General features: G+C 39.8%; 1 protein-coding gene across 1 annotated transcript in view; it reads right to left on the bottom strand.

Moving 5' to 3' along the window:
- The window catches only part of itga8 (integrin, alpha 8), a gene marked incomplete at its 5' end in the record, with an annotated part of 66,641 nt that overhangs the window by 8,042 nt on the left and 37,160 nt on the right, over nucleotides 1-21,439 (bottom strand). The window contains 5 exons of the mRNA XM_056233059.1: nucleotides 1,175-1,288; nucleotides 2,547-2,705; nucleotides 3,998-4,103; nucleotides 4,712-4,792; nucleotides 11,471-11,550. Coding sequence (XP_056089034.1) covers nucleotides 1,175-1,288; nucleotides 2,547-2,705; nucleotides 3,998-4,103; nucleotides 4,712-4,792; nucleotides 11,471-11,550 — 540 coding nt within the window. The remainder of the gene's footprint in view (nucleotides 1-1,174; nucleotides 1,289-2,546; nucleotides 2,706-3,997; nucleotides 4,104-4,711; nucleotides 4,793-11,470; nucleotides 11,551-21,439) is intronic.

Below are 21,439 nucleotides of genomic sequence, written 5' to 3'. Positions count from 1 at the left end.
GTGCTCAAAAATCGCTAAAAATGGGCTTCAACTGTCTCAACTGAGTTCCAATGAGATGGCTCTGTCCACTTCTTATACTGTCTATGGCATAAACCTTGTGCGCTGTATACAATAATAACAGGCTCAGTAGCGTCTTTTTAAACAACCATAAATGGCCTGGTATAAAATATGAAAACATGTCTTAATCAGACAACAGACAAGCATCATAGCATAAGAAATTATAAATAAATAAATAAATAAAATAAAAATACATTAAAGTTAATAATAAATAAAGAAATAAAAGAGGCTCAGTAAATTCTGCAGCACAAAGACAAGCATGTAGTCCGCAGTTGTTGTTGCCGTTACGCGACATAGCGGTGTCTGACTAGGCCAGGGTCTACACGTGGGGTGACGACATCATCGTTTCACAAAATGTACGGATTGGCTGTACACACGAAATGCAGTGTGTCGTTTTCAGATTTATCCACTCTGGGACCCGGTTTAAAAAAAAGCGGTTTCAGGCTCCCAAAACGCCTGAGCCGTCTGGACGAAAAGCCGATATGATCCAAATATTTTACGTATACAACTTAAAGCGTCTCTGTGTGGACAAGGCCTTAGACATAAAATGAAACATTTTCTATTAAACATTTCACTCAAATTCTTCTGCTGATAATACAATTTGTAATAATAACAAAGTGTCAAATGAGAAAATTTTAAAATATAGGCATTTTCACCTCATTGTACCTCTGCTGATGTGCTGTCTGTTTTAAAAGCCTCACATCTGATTTTGAGTGATTTTAGTGGTCACATTTAAAGAGTTGAGTGATGGTGTGTGTGTAAGTAGTATCAAGGCCAACTGTTTGTGTATGTGCATAGGATATGACCTCTGCCCTGTCTTATCACATTGCCTAAGGTGTGATGGACTAAGATTATCAAAACCACCTGGTCCATGCGCACACACACTAAAGAGACACTTCGAGAGAGCAAAACAATAAGCATAATATGAATGACCTGTTATGAGATTTACAGGTGAACTCACCCTTTGAGGTTAACACAGGTCTCCATAACACACGTCTAGTTCAACATAAGAATCTATCCATCACATCTATGAGAGTGTTCCCACAGGGCGTGCAGCCATATGCTTCAGGAGGTTTGTGAGAGTGTTTGTGGTTCTGGTGGGAGTGTATGTGTGTACCAGTGTCTTGCTGCTGTAGCTCTGGGCTGTAGAAACAGATCGTCTATGGCGAGTCGGACCACTGCTGTTCCTCAGAAAGCCCAGTAATTCTGGAGTGTCCTGAAGAGTGGAGGTCTAAGCATGCAAGAGAAAGATGGGAGAGGAATTGAAAAATGAATATTAGATGCAATGTGATGTGTGTAGGACAAAACGGTTACATTCATAAAGCAGTTTTAGTATTATTTGTATCTTAGTATTTCTTAATATTTTGTAATCAGCTATTATTTTAATATTTTCAGTCTTCACTTAAATTTTTGTTAAATTTAAGTGATTTTGTTATGTGCATTTATTATTATTTTAGATATGTATATATATATAAAATATACATTTTTATTCCAGTTTTAGTTTTAGTCATTTTAACACTTCAACTGAAACTTATTTCAGTTATTTGCCAAAGCAACATTTCTAATTTCTAACATTTCCACCTACTATTTTTTCTCTCTGTATCAACATTTGTCATGTTATCTGTACACATTTTTGTCATATTATCCTTATAAACCTGAAGACAAACATTTTCAATTTAATTGAACTTTATTTATATACCACTTTTCAAAATAAATATTGTTCCAACACAGTTTTCAACACTGAATGGTTTCTGAATGCATGTCACAAGGAAGGAAAGATAAACACTTATTAAATATTTTCTATTGCTATTATTTTATTTATACAATTATTGTATACATAGTTGTATATAAAGTTAGTATTTTAGGATAAAATGTTAAAATAATAATAGAAAGATAAGTCAGTCACTTATATTACATAATGTAGTTGTCACTGTGTGAATGTGGTCAGAGAGTCAGACACAGAGTTCCGGGCCAAAACTCTGGTTTAGCATAATTCTCTCCTCTAAAGTTCACAAGAAAAGAGCTCTAATATCAGTCCAGGTGGTTAAAATTCTAAACTCAGCATGAACGCAGATCAGTTACAAGGCACAGAGACTTCATGAGGACGTTGTGACGCTTCATGATGACTGCACATGAAATCTGAACAGCGATAATGAAGTCCAGTCAAGAGAGCAGAGGGGTCAGAATTAGTCCAACACTCTCTGATCAAAAACAAGTAGGCCTCAGCAGTCACAGTTTTACATTTATTTGAGCTCATTAGTCAAAGCACAGAAACCTGAGATTTATGACAGCTAGGAACACAGGCAAGAGAGATTTGTGATGCAGATGGAGAGAGAAACGTTCATTCAGACAACTGGCTCTGTGTATGAGCAAAGATTCTGTCAGGGGGCGGAGTTAAAAATTGTGGATGTGGATTCTTCAGAAGCTGGCTCTCTTTAGGAAGGACACCCTCAGGGAGGAAAAGGATAGAGTGATAAGTGTGAGTTTACCTCTAGCTCCAGTGGGTTGAGGGAACCGTTGACGCTGCAGTGTACAGGTCCGTCAGTGATGATCTGAAGGGCATAGAGGAGGTGTTCCTCACGGTACTGACTGGGCCAGCCCACCTCCAACACCGTCCTGCTTATTGAACTTGGACCCTTATTATGTAACTGGGACAAAGAAGAGAGAAACAAAAAGAGATAAGCAACAAACTTAAACTCACCAAACTTAAAAAAATATACATTTAAATCTATTCAAAAATATTCAAGTAGTTCCCCTATAAACATTTATAGAGATGCATCAATAAGAAAATTATGGCTGATACCATTATATATTTCCAATTTTTTTAATATTATAGCCGATAACCAATAAATACCCATACTATGTAGTGTAAATGAAAAAATGAAACTCACTTCAAGGAATCACAACATTATAATGTACAGTATGAAAAGTGGAATCTAAATATTATATTTAACAGTGTTATTAATTTACAAGTGTTTTTAAATAACTTTAAGAGGGTGATGGAATGATAAAATAGAGGAAATGAGCATGAACAATTAAATGTCCAATATCCTAAAAACATTTAGAGTTAATACAAAATTAAGTAGATTTACTTACAGTATGAATCTACAATGTTTCTTCCAAAATACTACTTCCAAAATTGTACTAAAGTGAAAAACTATGGTAAATTTCCACAAGGGGTGCTGTTGATACCCAATACATTTAATATGAATCATCAGATTTTTATTTAATATGGAAGAATGTACAAGAATTGATAAACATTGAACAACACTCTGGGCTAGCATTAGCGGTTGAACTAAACATGGCAGAGCTGAAGCTGTTTCTAACACAAACCATCTGTACAGCGTCTGGCCAACATTACAGGCAATTAAAAAATTAATAGCTGCAGGACAGATGGCGTTTCGTGAGGCCCTCTCACAGCAAAAAGAGGTCAGGAGTCTCCACAAAAACAAACAACAAATAAATAGCTTTACAGAAGTTGGTTTTTGCTAGCTGAATGAACCATGCTACGCTCCATGGGGAAAGTTTATTGTGGTTTATTTCTTATAATAGATTAGTGTTTAGTTTTATTGTCGGAGAGAGTTAAAACAGTAACATTGAGTCACAAAGTTAAACTGTCTTATGTATAAATATGGATTAAATTCACTCACACTCTGTGTTAAAGATAAGATCTGCTGTACATCAGCTGTGATTTGTTGTGGCATGCTTGTATGTCTACTTTCTACGTACTGTATGCGTGTGTGTATGTAAGTGTATTTATTAAAAGTGATTACTACTGATCTGGATCCCTTTGATCACAACAAAGTTTTGAATGTTTGCTGGCCAATCAATAGAGCACATTAATCCTGATACTTTTATAATCTATCTCTTCTTCTATTCCTGTCTGAGGCTCTCCATGTTTACCACGTATGTTTTGTTTTTGTGTCTGTTTATTCTATACCTCATATATGTGTTGAACCTGAGGGCCGACGTCACCCTCTCTCACAGGTTTCTCTTTGGGTTCCCATCGAGGGAAAGGCAAAACAACCTGAGCTGGGTGAGACACACTGAGGAAAACAGAGAGAGGATTTTCAAGCAGGTTGTATAAAATGCAAACAAATTATCATCTACAGTCTAAATAAATATTTTCCAATAAACACCATTCAAATTTAAAAACCGGTTTTAATTTTGCAGTGTGGCAGATATCCAAGTTAAACAGGATATTTAACAAGAAACCAACATTTGACTGAGGGAAAGTAAGAGATTTATTGGCTAATACATCATAGAAACAGATGTTAGTCTTATTTTTTATCATATTCTATCCTTATTTATCCTTCATTTTGACCTTATGGCAAGACAATATTTTAAATGAACAGAAGTGTTTAATCATGTGGGCCTGGTGAATAACCTCTCCAGATCTCTCTGAACAGGCAATTGGATATTTTTTTTAAAATATTATTATTATGAAAATTAGACTGTAAAAAATGCTAGGTTGTTTCAACTCATGTTTGGGTCAAATATGGACAAACCCAACCATTGGTTTAAATTTTTAAAATAAATTATAAACCCAATGGTTGGGTTTGTCCATATTTGACCCAAACATGGGTTGAAACAACCCAGCATTTTATTCCAGTGTGCTCATTTTCTTCTCAGTGACACAAAAAGAGATCCTTACCCTCTGATCTCCACCTGTGCTCTCGCCGCAATGCTCAGAGTCAAATTCACTGGGACGCTTCTTGCGTTGTCCTTATTAGAGCTGTTCAGAGAAACAAACAAATATGTTTATTTGAAACAACAATCTTTACGCTACATTATCAAGGTAACATTTTGATATAAAATAAAGTCCCAATAACACAGAGTTATGTTAAGTGCACTATGAGACAGTAAGTCTCTTCTGTAGAAGGTCTCAGTGAACTGGCCGCAGTGTCTCAGACTACTGAACAGTTCCATGTGTGAGCCTGAGGCAGGGAACATCTGTGTTCTGTGAATGCATCTGTCCTTTGAGGGTGCGAGGACGAGGACGAAAAGGGAACAAAACTGTTTTCATCCGAGTGTCGCTGTCCTAGAGTTCCCCGAGTCAACTGTTTCGTCGGTCATTCTGCTGTGAAAACCACAGAATCTCCACCAACCACACATACACACAGTACACTAGACGACAGTCTGTCTCATTTCATATATCACAACAATGAACGCAAATATTATACAAAAGGAATTTCAGCTGGAAGGGAAGTTAAGAAGTCAAAGGAGAGGATGTAAGCATAGAAAAAAAACCCCATAAAAAGTCTGACAGTTGTAACTTTGATCTTGTGGAATAATTTGTTCACAAAAACTATATATTTACTATATGCCATATACAACTCACTGTGCGACTGAAAGGAACAAGGAGACGGAAGAATCTTTGAAGCCTTGTAAGATTCAGGTCTTATTAAATACTAAATCATGAGTCAAGAAATGTGATACCTTCATTCCAGCATCTACATTTCCATCCGGAGAGAATCAGAATCCAACCAACATAAAATAAAAAGTAGAAAAAGAATAATACAGAATATAAATAGTATATAGTTTAAATTATATATTAAAAGTTTGGGCTCAGAAATGTACTTTTATTCAGCAAGGATGCATTAAAATGTTCTAAAGTTATAAACATTATATGTGTATGAGTAAAAACATTTATAATGTTACAAAAATGCATTTATAATGTTAGAAAAGTATTTTAGTAAAACATGTATCACGGTTTCCACAGATATATTTAGCACCTGTTTCCAACATTGATAATAAATGAAATTTTAAAAATAATAAGAAATGTTTAATGCTTTAGCATCAAATCAGCATATTAGACTGATTTCTAAAGGATCATGTGACACTGAAGACTGAAAATTCAGTTTTACCATAAATATAGCCAAAAAAATATCCAGGAATATATTTTACTTTATAAAACTTTTGAATAATTTCAACTTTGTACAATTAATAATTACATAATTTGAATTACTTTTAAAAGTAAAGAAACAAACCAACCATCAGAGCCATATGTCATACACACACAAATTCAAAAGACTTGAAAGAAAAAACATATTTTTTGGTTGCTGCATGACACCTGGCTTCTATCTCTCTGTATCTGTAGTTTTCTCTCCCTCTTCTCTGTCTTTCACTCTTGATCTGTCTCAAGGTGAAAAATCAGAGTGGGCAGAGGAACATGTGGCTAACATTAGTCACCAGAAAATTTCTCTATTCTCTAGAGACACACATACCGAAACAGATAAGACACACCACAAATGCATTCATACAGCACACACACTTAAGTGCAAACATATTACATGTGCGCACTCACATTTGCAGGCGAAAACACATACGCATGCATACATAGACTCACCCTCCTGTTTGACCTAACCTTGCTCTGAGACTTTAGGATTCAGTGATTAAACCCTTAGGGAAATATCCCCTTCACTGAGAGCAGCCTGGCAGTCATCTCAACACCCCAAAACTAACATGCGCTCATAAAAACCTCCCTGTGCGTATGTGTGAGTAACATCACAATGAAGAGTTGTTATAACAAATACACTTCACCCCTCTGCCTAACAGAACATGGCCAAGGACATGCACACCAAGTGGGGAGGAAACAGTGTGATTGCAATTGCTTTGCTACACAATGAAAAGCAAAACTCCAAAACTGACAAGCCATTGAGTTACCTGGTCATAAGAAAGCCTTTTAGATATTTTATAAAAAAATCAGATAGATAGATAGAGAGATAGAGAGATAGATAGAGAGATAGAGAGATAGATAGATAGATAAACAAACAAACAAACAAACAAACAAACAAACAAATAAATGAACAAACAAACAAACAAATAAATAAATATATATATATATATACACTCACCGGCCACTTTATTAGGTACACCTGTCCAACTGCTCGTTAACACTTAATTTCTAAGCAGCCAATCACATGGCGGCAACTCAGTGCATTTAGGCATGTAGACATGGTCAAGACAATCTCCTGCAGTTCAAACCGAGCATCAGTATGGGGAAGAAAGTTGATTTGAGTGACTTTGAACGTGGCATGATTGTTGGTGCCAGAAGGGCTGGTCTGAGTATTTCAGAAACTGCTAATCTACTGGGATTTTCACGCACAACCATCTCTAGGGTTTACAGAGAATGGTCCGAAAAAGAAAAAACATCCAGTGAGCGGCAGTTCTGTGGGCGGAAATGCCTTGTTGATGCCAGAGGTCAGAGGAGAATGGCCAGACTGGTTCGAGCTGATAGAAGGGCAACAGTGACTGAAATAACCACTCGTTACAACCGAGGTATGCAGCAAAGCATTTGTGAAGCCACAACACGCACAACCTTGAGGCGGATGGGCTACAACAGCAGAAGACTCCACCGGGTACCACTCATCTCCACTACAAATAGGAAAAAGAGGCTACAATTTGCAAGAGCTCACCAAAATTGAACAGTTGAAGACTGGAAAAATGTTGCCTGGTCTGATGAGTCTCGATTTCTGTTGAGACATTCAGATGTTAGAGTCAGAATTTGGCGTAAACAGAATGAGAACATGGAACCATCATGCCTTGTTACCACTGTGCAGGCTGGTGGTGGTGGTGTAATGGTGTGGGGGATGTTTTCCTGGCACACTTTAGGCCCCTTAGTGCCAATTGGGCATCGTTTAAATGCCACGGCCTACCTGAGCATTGTTTCTGACCATGTCCATCCCTTTATGGCCACCATGTACCCATCCTCTGATGGCTACTTCCACCATGTCACAAAGCTCTAATCATTTCAAATTGGTTTCTTGAACATGACAATGAGTTCACTGTACTAAAATGGCCTCCACAGTCACCAGATCTCAACCCAATAGAGCATCTTTGGGATGTGGTGGAACGGGAGATTCGCATCATGGATGTGCAGCCGACAAATCTGCGGCAACTGTGTGATGCCATCATGTCAATATGGACCAAACTCCCTGAGGAATGCTTCCAGCACCTTGTTGAATCTATGCCACGAAGAATTGAGGCAGTTCTGAAGGCAAAAGGGGGTCCAACCCGTTACTAGCATGGGGTACCTAATAAAGTGGCCGGTGAGTGTATATATATATATTAATCGTTTGACAGCACTAATATATATATATATATATATATATATATATATATTAGTGCTGTCAAACGATTAAAATATTTAATCGCGATTAATCGCATTAATGTCATAGTTAACTCGCGATTAATCACACATTTTTATCTATTCTAAATGTCTCTTGATTTCTTTTTGTCCCATTATTTTTTGTCATTTTAATGCTCTTATCAAAATGGAAAAGTGGATCGGCTTGCTTTGTGCAAATGTTTTTTATTGAAAACAACATTGGCATATACTGTGTTCAATTTCACACTAACATTCTCACTTGGAGCAAATAATCTCTCACACAATGTAACACTGTCCATCAATAAAAGGGTGAAAGAAATACTGACAAGGTCCTGATATTGACGAGGGGGCGGAGGATTCGCATCAGCTGTGTGTGTGTGTGTGCTTGGCCATCGAGTGGTATTTCAGACTGGACGTGCTGCGATGATGACAGCTCAGTTCACAACGACAAAAGACACAGATCACTCTTGTCAATGGAACCATTTGGCAACTTTTTAAAAGTAAACTGTCAATTCAGAATCTTATTGTCATCCATTTCGGCGTCTCGCGCTCATCATCCACTCAAAACGCAACGTTAACCAACTATTTGGCCGGTGTTCTGACGATTCATGTTACCCATCGAGATTTGCTACTTACTGGTTATGCGCATGTGCAGACCCAGTTTTTTTTAACAAAAGGTACATTTTCATGTGTTATAATGTAATTTCTCTTTAAAAAATGCTAACTACCATATGAATATTTGTACGGTCAGCCAGTTGAACAAGAATAACTGAAAGTTTCAGTTACTAAGGAAAGGTGTGCTTTGACAAGTCAAAGATGAATATTTGATGATAATTTTTACTTTTCACACCGTTTTAAAAATAAAAACAGTGGTCCACAGTATACAGTAGCTACTCATAACTTATAATTGTATTATAATTGTATTTCATATAATATTAATCGACATTCTTTGTGATTGATTCACGCTATGGTAGCATTTTTCGACAAGGCAGCACAAATCGTCAGAACACCGGCTCGCAAGCCCAAACAAGTGTGTGCGGCGTGCCTGTTGTTTTGTTTCCGGTCTAGCTAGATCCGCTTGCGCTTTGGTCGACGAAGCAACAAAACGTCCTGTTGCAAAAGCATGTGAAAAAAACTACAAAGTTTGCTAGGCCAAAAAGACCGTTAATTTACGTCGTTAAAATGGGTTTGCGTTAACGCCGTTAATAACGCGTTTAACTGACAGCCCTAATATATATATATATATATATATATATTTACACACATTATATAATATATGTATTAAAATAATATATGATTACTTAGTATGGCTGTTGAATGATTTAACCATTATGACCCATCCCTAAGAATGACAAAACAGAGGACCAAAAAAGCTTTTTTTCTCAGTATATAAATACAATATTGCTATTTTTTTCTCCACATACACCCACACATAGGCAAACAGAGTCTTAAAGTATGCCATCCATTTTCTGTGACCCATCCAAGGACATCTTATCAACACGCAGCTTCCTGTTTTAAAGTCTGGCTCTATTACGGCCAACATTTGGGGCCCTTGCTTACAAAATGACCCCCCAAAACATACATCAAAGTGACACGCACCACTTACCTTATTCACACACACACACACACACACACACACACACACACACACACACACACACACACACACACACACACACACACACACACACACACACACACACACACACACACACACACACACACACACACACACACACACACACACACACACACACACACACACACACACACACACACACACACAGGTTGCATAGTATTTGCAGTCATTACGTTCCTGTGTATATTGCGTGAATGACGGGTGGTTGGGCAGATATTGTGTTGCGGTAGGTAGTATGCCATACGGAACCGTTGTCCACTGAAACTGCCTATTCACGCACCAGTGGGGCTCGACAGCCTTAGTCAACGGGTTGGCGCGTATGGTTGGGCTGCGGAGAGATTGTGAGATTGTGGTTAGGTCTCAGCAGCAGGAGGGACGTAGAGGTCAGTAAGCTGGGCTGAGTTGAGTGGGGGACGGAGGGGGGTGATTTTGGGACGCAAGAGTCACTGTCTTCATGTTTTGTCATTTACGCCTGTGTTATGGAAATCATCATTATGAACAGCAGCTACGCTAATTATTTTACCTTTGCTTTTCTGCTGTTATCTCGGGACACGAGTCCCGAGAAAATGGCGTTCGTCAGCTCCAGTTTGTATCCAGCTTCTCACGGAGACTTCAGATGCTCCAATCACAAAGCCTATGAAGTGACGACTCAACACGGGCGATATGGACTCTCTATGGTGGACGGCACTGATCCTCAACAACTCGTCTTAAGACCGGCGTGCATACTTGGTTCCGATCCAATCTGACTTGTAATGCTGCCCGAATCATGCACTGTTCCTTCGTTGGCCAGAGGAGAACTGGCCCCCCGACTGAGTCTGGTTTCTCCCAAGGTTTTTTTCTCCATTCTGTCACCTGATGGAGTTTTGGTTCCTTGCCACTGTTGCCTTGGCTTTTGGCTTGCTTAGTTGGGGACATTTAACATTTAATATTCAATAATATTATTGATCTGCCTTACTTAATGTGGACGTTGACGCAATTTCTTTTAGAAACAAACTTTGTTATATTGTTTTCATGTTATCACTGTGAAGCGCTTTGATACAATCTGTATTGTAAAAAGCGCTATATAAATAAAGGTGACTTGACTTGACTTGACACACACACACACACACACACACACACACACACACACACACACACACACACACACACACACACACACACACACACACACACACACACACACACACACACACACACACACACACACACACACACACACACACACACACACACACACACAGTGCAAGAGACCTTTACATGAAATTATAAGTTAGGTACCACATGTTTTGGGGTTTTATGAGGACTCTCCATAGACAAAATATTTAGTTTGTACAGTATAAAAATCAGTATATCACCTACCCCTAAACCTAACCATAACAGTAAACACTTTGCACTTTTACATTTTCAAAACAACAACATATAGAAAACCTGGACCAGAAATGTTGCCAGACACATTTAGTTTCTCAGACACAATTACTCACTTTATAATTTTATGACCAGAGGGAACACAAGGACTTGGGTGTTGAAGTCAGAAATGTGAATGATGGTCTCTCTCTGTGTGTGTGTGTGTGTGTGTGTGAGAGTCAAAGATGTGAGTATACATTATGCTTACTTGAAATTTTTAATTGGGATATGGTTGAAATTAAAGATGATAGTTACTGTACCTGTGTATCTGCAGCTCAAAGCCAATAGTAGGATGGGCATCTTCCAGCCGCTGTACAGAAAACCGTAAACCCACCAACAACTAGAGCGAGAGAGAGAGAGAGAAGAAAGGGGAAAACATGAAGACATCAAAAGCTTAAGGGACATCTGTAAGTGCTCAGTAAAACAGAATAGAGCTCTCCCCCCACTGGCTCATACAGGAAAAAGCCACCATAATTAACACTGTGCCGTCTTACATGCTGGGGGGAGAAGTGTGGGCTCTGTCTGGACAGTCTCACTGCTCTTATACCCCCAATAAACAGCATGAAAATTATTCAACTATAAGTATACGTGTAACTCATTCAATCATGAAATACTGATTTGAGTCAAAATTATAGCTATAAATATTATCTTCATATTATCTTTATATTATCTTTAAGCTTCCATTAATAAAAAAGCAGTCAACTAACAATGTACTAAACAATCACCCTAGCTAAAAGACAAACACTGCACCGATATTACAGTCATATTTATACTGAAGTCATTGAGATACACAGAATGCTTTTATTGTAAACATGCGCTAGACAGATGTGTTTGACCATTGCACTCATGTCTTGTGTCTTTTGCAACCTCTCACACATGACATTCAACTGAGATGCAAGATGGCGCTAGTTTGTATGAAAGCGTGATATGACAGACCAACTTCATACCGGGATGAGCGGTTTGATATATTGCAAATATCAGGAGATAACTGACCACGGCACTAGTGATGTAAAGACTGGATCATTTTACCCTTGATATTTAAATCTTGTGCAGCAAAATGCACAAATCTTTATTCAAGTAATTTTATTCATTAGCTAAAATGTTACATTTTCATATTTGTATTAGGAAATCATTATAAAGCAGCCAAAGATAAATTATGAGAAACATACATGAGTAGTTCACTTCTGTGTAATTATTCGGAGTAAAAGCCCCCCTGAAATGCTCAAAATCTAAATGTTGAAATCAAATAAATTAATATTTGCTGTAAAAGTATAACTCATTATTCTTTTGCCTTAGGTATATTGTTAACATTTTGAAATCTTGAGAAGCGTTTACCATATTTATCGTATATATATAAATTGCCATTTGTCCTTACGTACAGTCAAATGTCTGTCAGCTCTTAGAAAACAAGTCTTACAAAGCCATTTTCAGTGATTAATAACTTTTGTTGGTTTTCTGCTCGGCTGAACAAAGTCTAAACACTGGAATTTTCATTCGCAAACAAATAGTAAAATTTGACCAATCATCTTTCTCTCTCTGGCTGTAACTGTGTCCATATGGTGCAGTTCATTAGGAGGAGTCTGATAATGGCTGCTGGGATGGTTAATGAAGGCCAGTCCTTTAGCTAAAGGCTATGTGCTAACTCTGGAGCCCCATAAATGAGCGTCCCCAGGCGGAAACCTTCCTCACTACAAAGCCCCCTCATAACAGACGGGTGAGAGTAACAAGTGCTGTTAAACTTAAAAGAGGGAACTAGCCATGCTTCTTTTTGTGGTCTTGCGTCCTTTTTTAAAACCCACAGAGTCTGTAAATCACAAATGAAGATCACGTCTCCGCAACTTCATACATGTGTTGAGAAATGAGACTTCATCTGAGATCGGAGTTTACAAGATGCTGGTTCATATGTTTCTGTGGCAACAGTAATCATCTAATTACACTAATGAGACAATAACTCTTAATCGAAAGTTTTAATGAAACTCAGAACAGAACAGCGTATAACATGGGAAAAATGTGCGAGTTCTTCAAGTGCGTTTGATTAAGTGCATCTCACAACATAGGAATGAAATGTAAGATGCAGTTTCCATTTGAAACAGCACAAACACATCAAAAGCAATGCGATTTATTTAGATGGATTACAGATTGACTAAGCAAAACTGGACAGAGTGCATCCAGAAAGCATAAAGATGGCTAGATTGTGCATGATTAAAAACAAAGAACAACGTAAGCCAAAGATGAGGCTGTCAGTCTGTTTTTTACAGTGTCATCATCAGAAGCATATCGCTAGGAAGATCCCAGCCCACTCTGTTAAGAAATAATACATCGCTTCATGTTGCTGGGAAATACAAGGTGTTGTGTTGCCAAATTCTGTGAATAAATATCACCCTAATGTGACATTAGCTAAAATGGATAGGAGTCAGTGAAACAATGAACTCATTCAATGCGTTTTGTTTTACAGACCATGAAACTCCCCTCTTCATTGAATACCACAGTGAGAGCAATAGATGGGACGGGTCATGACGGATTTGTATGAATTATGGCTCACAAAAGACATTTACACTGTTGTTTTAAAACTACAGGGAAATTGAATGCATTATAATAAAGAGAAGATTCACATTAGCGAGACTAAGAGAATACAGGATACATGAAATCACAATATGATAAACAACTGCAGATTTGGTTTATTAAAATTAAGAGCCAAAAGAGCCAAGGCACTCTGAACAGTAGCTCTTCTGACAACGTCCTGTCTTTACTCAACTGTCCTATCTAATAAAGGCAGAAAATGCCCAGAAATATTACTATGAGTCCATATTATGCGCTAGTATAATTAAATTCAATGGTTCATAAATTCATCAACTGACCTACAGAATCCTGGGACTGACAGTGGAGGATGTAGGAATGAAGATATCACAAGCAATATAATCATAAGTTACTTTGAGCACAAAGTAGAACACGCTTCATACACAACTGTTCAAAAGTTTGAGGTCGGTAGGATTAATGTTTATGAAAGAAAGAGTCTTAGGGTCACCAAGGCTGCAGTCATTTGATCAAAAATACAGTACAAGTTTTCTGTTTCAATATATTGTAAATAAAGTAGAGTATTCATTTATTTAAAAAACTACTTTTTTAGACATTTTTAACTGTAATATCATTGATTGTTTTAGGTTTGACTTGGATATTAGCAACTGATGTTGTGATGTGACAACCAATGTTTATGTGCAAAAGCCCGTCCATATCAAAAGTCCCCACAACAATAAAACAAAGTGTTTTATTGGTGGCTCAACAATTGTGCCTCCATCACATCTTCCTTTCACAGTCAGTTGACTGAGCTAGAAGTATTTGTACAGTTTCATTCTGAAAATACAACACTACTTGAAGCTTTTACTTCAGACAACACGGTCAATACAAAACTCTGGTGTTCCTCATATACGAACTGTTTGTGGCACTCGGACCGTTTGAGGTGGTGTGACGAACATGTTTTCTGCACATTGGTCTTGTGATGGCTTATTACAGCTGCACAACATGGTTATGACCTACTTTTATGGGCTATGAGAGGATAGCTTGAAAAGTTTTCAGAAAGAAAACAGAAAATGAGAGAGAGAAAAATGACACGTATTGAATTAGATCACAGGCCTCACACTGATTCCATGTGTGGTACGATTGTTTAGTGACGCCAGTGTGTGTGAGTGCGAGATCATGACGGTCTCTCAGTTTGCTTGTTGTATGTGTGTGAGATGGGGGATATGTGGCCGTGTCACCCTCCTCTGCTGGTGCCAGGATAATTTGGTCCATGTGGGTTTAACCCCGGAGGCTCTATGACAAAACCCGTCACCATGACAACGTCCCTCCTTCCAAATCTGGAACATGTTAACAGGTCACAGAGCCAAACAACCCTCTCTTCATTTGTGTTCCACAGAAGAAAGTCACACAGGTTTGGAATGACATGAGGGTGAGTAAATGATGCCATTTTATTTTTATGCGAACTATCCCTTTAATGATCGTTTCCAAACAGGTTTCTCAAACACGCTAACTCTCCTTCTGCCCCACATTATTCAGACAAACTAGTCAATGCTAATGCTAACCATGCTAATCAGAGTTTCTATGCTAAGGACAGCAACAAATGACATGAAAAACTTAAACTAAAATGACTATTAGAAATAACTGAAATGTATGTTGAAGTACTAAAATGACTAAAACTGAAATAAAAATAAATTAGAGCATTATAGAAATATATATATTTTTTAAAACTAATAAAGAAAACTAATAAAAATGACTAAATTAATTAAAATGCAATCCTATAATTTGCTATGATAGAAGTAGGCTAAGTATTTTAACACCAAAAAATAAATAAAAATAAGGCTATTTCTGTGTGAGGCATTTACTTCGTCTCAGAATTATTTTGCTCCCTTTACATTCTACATGCTGCCACAAAATTTCTCTAAAAAGCTCTCCCACAATCCCCCGACATGACAGGCTAGTTTGACATATAATAACACAGACCTCTGAGCATCCAGCCAACTGCCTACACACACTGACCAATACCATTTTAAAACCGCAGGTCCATCCGCAGGAAATATACTGCCTATTCAGTTGTGATGCTCTGATTTATAGTTTATGAGCAACATTATCTTTTGACCTGCAGTAGTAAACACAGTCATAAACCTCTCTGCCCTGCCTCCGCTCTCAGTGAGCTGGCACTGTTCGAGCCCAAGCATTTGCCCGCGTTGCATCAAATTACTGACAAATTACATTTCAATTTGCCTTGGCTTTAACAAGCACTGCAATCCAAACAAACAGAAAAGGAGGGGAGTAAACTGGCTAATAAAGATGCAGGTGTGTGTGTGTGTGTGTGTGTGTGTAATACACAATGTAAAAATGAATTCTCAGAAAAATAAGAAATAATAATGTAAATAATACAGTAAATCATACTTATGTATAAATTAATGAAAACGGGTTAAACCATGTAATTTACTTATCAGATTATATTCAGTTCATTATAATTAACCACACAAAAATCTATATTCAATGCAATAGTGGACATGTTGAATTCAATTAGCAATGTGCAAGATGAAATGAACGCTGCAAATAGATTCACAAAGACAGTGAGTCCATTAAAAACCCTCTCTGCAAAGCTGACTATTGTTACTGCAGCTCAAATTCATTATTTATATCATTATCATTGTTTGTTTCTGTGTATATACCTGCAAATGAGATGCAGGCAGGATGTTGTGTTAGGAGTGCGTGCATGAGTGTGTTGTGACGGGTCAAGAGTGTGTTTTGTAACCTTTGTAATTGCACCCCAGGCTTAGATATTTGGGATGGCTGGAGACGGGTTGTCATGGTGAATAGTAAATAGATGGAGAGAGTGTTTAGACTGAACCTCAAACTTAGTCCGATTGTGTTTACACCCTCCCTTCACACGCTCACTCCATCATTCCACTTTTTCTCTTGACCCACTGTTTTGTTTTCCAGACTCTCATTAACAATGTTCAAAATCAACCTGACAGAGAAACAGGGAAGAAAGAGGTAGGAAGGAAAGAGAAAGGAGAGGAATATTACAATATAAAAATATTACACAATGCACAAATCAAGCTTTTGACTGTGCAAGAAAAGTTCTACGTAAGGTATGTGCATTTTCTCTTTAGTGAACATACATGTTGATATCAGCAGGGAGACGTATGCAGTTATGTGTCATTAATGGCACATCAATGAATACATCTGTAGAACAGACACATTACCGAGGGTCCGTGGGGCCTGTAGGAAAGCAGTCTTAAAATTTTTTACACACACACAGAGAGAGAGAGAGAGAGAGAGAGAGAGAGAGAGAGAGAGATATGGTTTCCTTCCTCTGAATGGATGGATGATTAAAAGATACCCAGCAATAAATTATTTTCTTAATCAGTGTTTTTTTTCCTTCATTTTTCAGTAACAATAATACAGTACAAACCTAAATTCAAATTATGATTTCTTGTTTTCAGCAAAAATTTAACAATGTAGCTGTCACAGATACACCTAGCAACACACCCCAGTCAGCATCAACTCAGCACACCTGGTCACGCTGCTCATCCCCTGAATACTGATTACTCACCACGCTGCACACAGGATTTAAGCTTCAGTCTCTCCATTGTTCTCTGTCCGGTCTCGTCTATCGACGCGTGTGACTCAGCCGGTTCCTCATGCTTCTCTGGTTCCAGGATTCTCGTGTACTCACAGCAAGTATACTCAAGTTTATCACTAACCACTCTCCAGTGTGTATTTCCAAGCAGCCATTGTGTGCGGCGGTGCTTCAGGATTCTCCAGTCTGATTCTCCGAGTTCTTCTGTGCATCTACGGACCTTGTATTTCTTCTCTGCATTCAAGTTGGAAGTTTATTCAAGTCCGCTCTCAGTTCATGTGTCTTCGGATCGGTATTCCTATTCAAGTGTCTACGTATCTGCATTCAAGCTCAGTGCATTCATGTCTGCCTTCAAGCCCTGATTTATCATCAAGTCTACCTCTGAGTTCAAAGTATTCAAGAGACTGTTTATGTTCCAGTTATTCCCTGTTTCCAGTTCTGTGTGGATCTCGAAGCCATCTATAAGATCAGATATTGCAACAGGTGTATAAATAAAGTCTGTTAACCGTATTCCTTGTGTCCTCATCCTTCTAGTAGTGTGACAGAAGACCGGACCACACACGATGCAAGTATCCCCGGCTTCCGAGATCGCTGCCGTATCCATCAAAGCCCCTTGGGGCGCCGCCGCACCCCAATCGCTTATGGATACCTCAGCATACACCGCTGCCAATGCAGCCTCCGCACCGCACACACTGCTCCAGGAAACCTTCAGTGAATTCCGTCACGCCCTTCAGAACCTCAGACCTGCCTCAGTAAGTCCCATGGCCAAACCTGCTTCATATTCGGGCGAGGAGTAGTGCAACGGGTTTCTTTTGCAATGCAAGCTTTAAATGGAGGTAAATGCTACTCTATTAATTTCTGAAAAAGCCAAAATTGCTTTCATAATTTCCCTGCTCTCTGGCCGTGCGTTGAATTGGGCTCAAGCCCTGTGGGATTTCAATGCTCCTGCTTTACTGTCGTTCAATGGTTTCATTGAACATTTTCGCACTGTATTCTCTCAAAGTCCAAATGCCATGTCTATTAATGATCAGCTGTTTCGTCTTCAACAAGGCAAATCCTCAGTTGCAGATTATGCCTATCGTCGAGGGCTCAACACTGAAATCTGCTTACAACTGGCCATCTACGAGGAGAAACTCATCCAGCGCTCTATACTCATCACACAACATCGCACAGCTTGCTTAAACAACTTGCCTTCACACTCCTCTCGCCACTCCTCGCCCATAAGCCTTCCAGTACCAGAACCTATGGAAATCGATGCTGGACATCTTACCGCAGATGAACGTAATCGTCGTCACACCAATAACCTCTGCATGTACTGCAGAGCTTCGGGACATTTCTGAATGGAATGTCCCATCCGTACAGCGGTGAGTACAGTTACCAATCTGAAACAAACTCCAGTACTAATCACCTATTTGAAACACTCCATTCCAGCGAAAGCTCTGATTGACTCCGCCGCTGCAGGGAACTTCATCTCAGCCTCACTACTCAACCGCTAACAAGCCCGCCGTCGACGACTGAGTCAGCCTCTGAGTATACACTCCATCCTAGGGAAACCTCTCAGCAGAAGAATGTATTCATTACTGCAGTCCAGAACTCCAACTTTCCATCGGCTGTCTTCATCAGGAGAAATGTTCGCTACTGGTACTGGAGGGCTCCACTGCAGACATCGTCTTGGGATGCCCGTGGCTCAATCAACACTCGCCTGACATCTGCTGGACTAATGGGGAAGTACGTCACCGGAGTGATTACTGCAAGGAACATTGTCTTGTCCTGTCAAGAAAAAGTCTTTCGGTGCCTTCCATGCCTGCTGTTCCTGTTATCCTGTGTTCAACTTCAGTAGAAAGTCCAGCCACAGAATCCTGTCACGAAATTCCACCTGAATATCGGGCGTTTCAGGAAGTATTTAGCAAACATCTCGCCACCACTCTTCCACCTCATCGGCCTGTCAAGAAAAGTCTTTCGGTGCCTTCCATGCCTGCTGTTCCTGTTATCCTGTGTTCAACTTCAGTAGAAAGTCCAGCCACAGAATCCTGTCACGAAATTCCACCTGAATATCGGGCGTTTCAGGAAGTATTTAGCAAACATCTCGCCACCACTCTTCCACCTCATCGGCCATGGGACTGTGCAATTGACCTGCTGCCTGGGGCCACTCTACCACATGGAAAGATATATCCATTGTCCATCCCGGAGCAGAAGGCCATGGAGGAGTATGTGGAGGAGGCTTTACGTCAAGGATATATTCAGCCATCTACGTCCCCTGCTGCCTCAAGCTTTTTCTTCGTTGGGAAAAAGGATGGAGGACTCCGCCCATGTATAGATTATCGCATTCTGAATGCCTCTACAGTTAAGTACAGATACCCACTGCCTCTGGTGCCCTCAGCCCTGGAACAGTAGCGTTCAGCTTGTATCTTCACCAAGCTCAACCTGAGAAGTGCTTATAATCGAGTTCGTACCCGTGAGGGAGATGAGTGGAAGACTGCCTTCATTACCCCTGCTGGACACTACGAATATCTGGTCATGCCTTTCGGCCTTTCAAACAGTCCAGCTGTCTTCCAAGGCTTCATGAATGAGATATTCCGAGATATGCTCCACAAGTTTGTCATCATCTACATCGACGATATCCTGATCTTTTCTACCAATCTCGAAGAACATGTCCAGCAAGTGAAGAAGGTCTTGAAATGTCTCCGTGAGTACCAACTGTACTTGAAGTTAGAGAAATGTGAATTCCACCAGGAGACCATGCACTTCCTGGGGTACGTAATTTCTCCAGACGGCATCTCAATGGATCGAAACAAAGTGGAAGCTGTACTCAACTGGTCCAAGCCTCAAACCCTGAAAGACCTGCAACGGTTCCTGGGCTTTGCCAACTTTTATCGCCGATTCATCCGCGACTACAGTAAGATCTGTGCTCCATTGACTTCTATGGTGAAAAAGGGTACCAAGCAGTTAACATGGTCTGATGAAGCCTCCGAAGCATTTGAGTGTTTGATGAAAGCCTTCTGTTTCGGCCCCTATGCTAAAACATCCTGATCCTAATCTGCCCTTCATTGTGGATGTGGACGCATCCACCAACGGAGTAGGAGCTGTTCTTTCTCAGCGGCAGGGGACCCCTTCACGACTCCATCCATGTGCCTTCTTTTCTCGTAAGATGTCCCTGGCGGAGCAGAATTATGATGTCGGTAATCGAGAATTTCTGGCCATCAAACTAGCTCTGGAGGAATGGAGACACTGGTTGGAGGGAGCCAAGCATCCTTTCCAGGTGTTTACTGACCATCGCAACCTTGAGTATCTCCGTGAAGCCAAAAGACTCAATCCACACCAGGCTCGTTGGGCACTCTTCTTCACACGCTTTGACTTCACAGTCACCTATCGACCTGGTTCAAAGAATCTCAAAGCTGATGCTCTGTCTCGCCTTCACCAGATTGAAACCTCTGCCGAGAATCCAGAGACCATACTCCCTCCAGCCATGATTGTCAGCCCCATCCAGTGGAACATCGATGAACTCATAGCCGACGCCACTTTGAACGAACCTGCTCCGCCGGGAGGTCCAGAGGGAAAATTATTCGTACCATCTACTCTCCGCCTTTCCCTCTTGGATTCAGTACACACCTCTCCGGGCTCGGGACACCCAGGCAGCCAATAAACCCTCTCACTTCTCCAACAGCACTACTGGTTGCCAGGGATGGCTCAAGATACCTCCCGGTTCGTGCAAGGATGTGCAGCCTGCGCCATGGCCAAAGTACCCCGACCAGTGGCGTAACGAGCCAACACCGGGCCCTTATGCAGGATTATCAAGGCGGGCCCCCCTATTACAGCACGTGATGACGCAATGTCCACGAGTTGGCTAACGTTACCATGAATAGGACAGGATAGGATCATAGACACAGCATATAAGAGATGAGATGACTGACAAAATCAGGAGTAGCCTCTGCGCACTACAAAAACAACAACAAAAAAAACACTTGTGAATGCGGACCATAACACATGAAAAAACACTGCTGGTGACGGCGCACCATAACACATTGTTACTCACTGCTATGCCAACGGTCGCTTCACTCTCTTGCTCCAGCTCGATCTCCCCCTCCTGTGCGATCTTTTTAAAGAAGCTTCCTATTTT

Source organism: Rhinichthys klamathensis, unplaced genomic scaffold (genome assembly GCF_029890125.1).
Source record: "Rhinichthys klamathensis goyatoka isolate OS25496 unplaced genomic scaffold, OSU_Roscu_1.1 h1tg000359l_1, whole genome shotgun sequence".
Taxonomy (NCBI): domain Eukaryota; kingdom Metazoa; phylum Chordata; class Actinopteri; order Cypriniformes; family Leuciscidae; genus Rhinichthys; species Rhinichthys klamathensis.
Note: the sequence above shows the minus strand (reverse complement) of the source record. Positions and strands in the feature narration are given on the sequence as shown.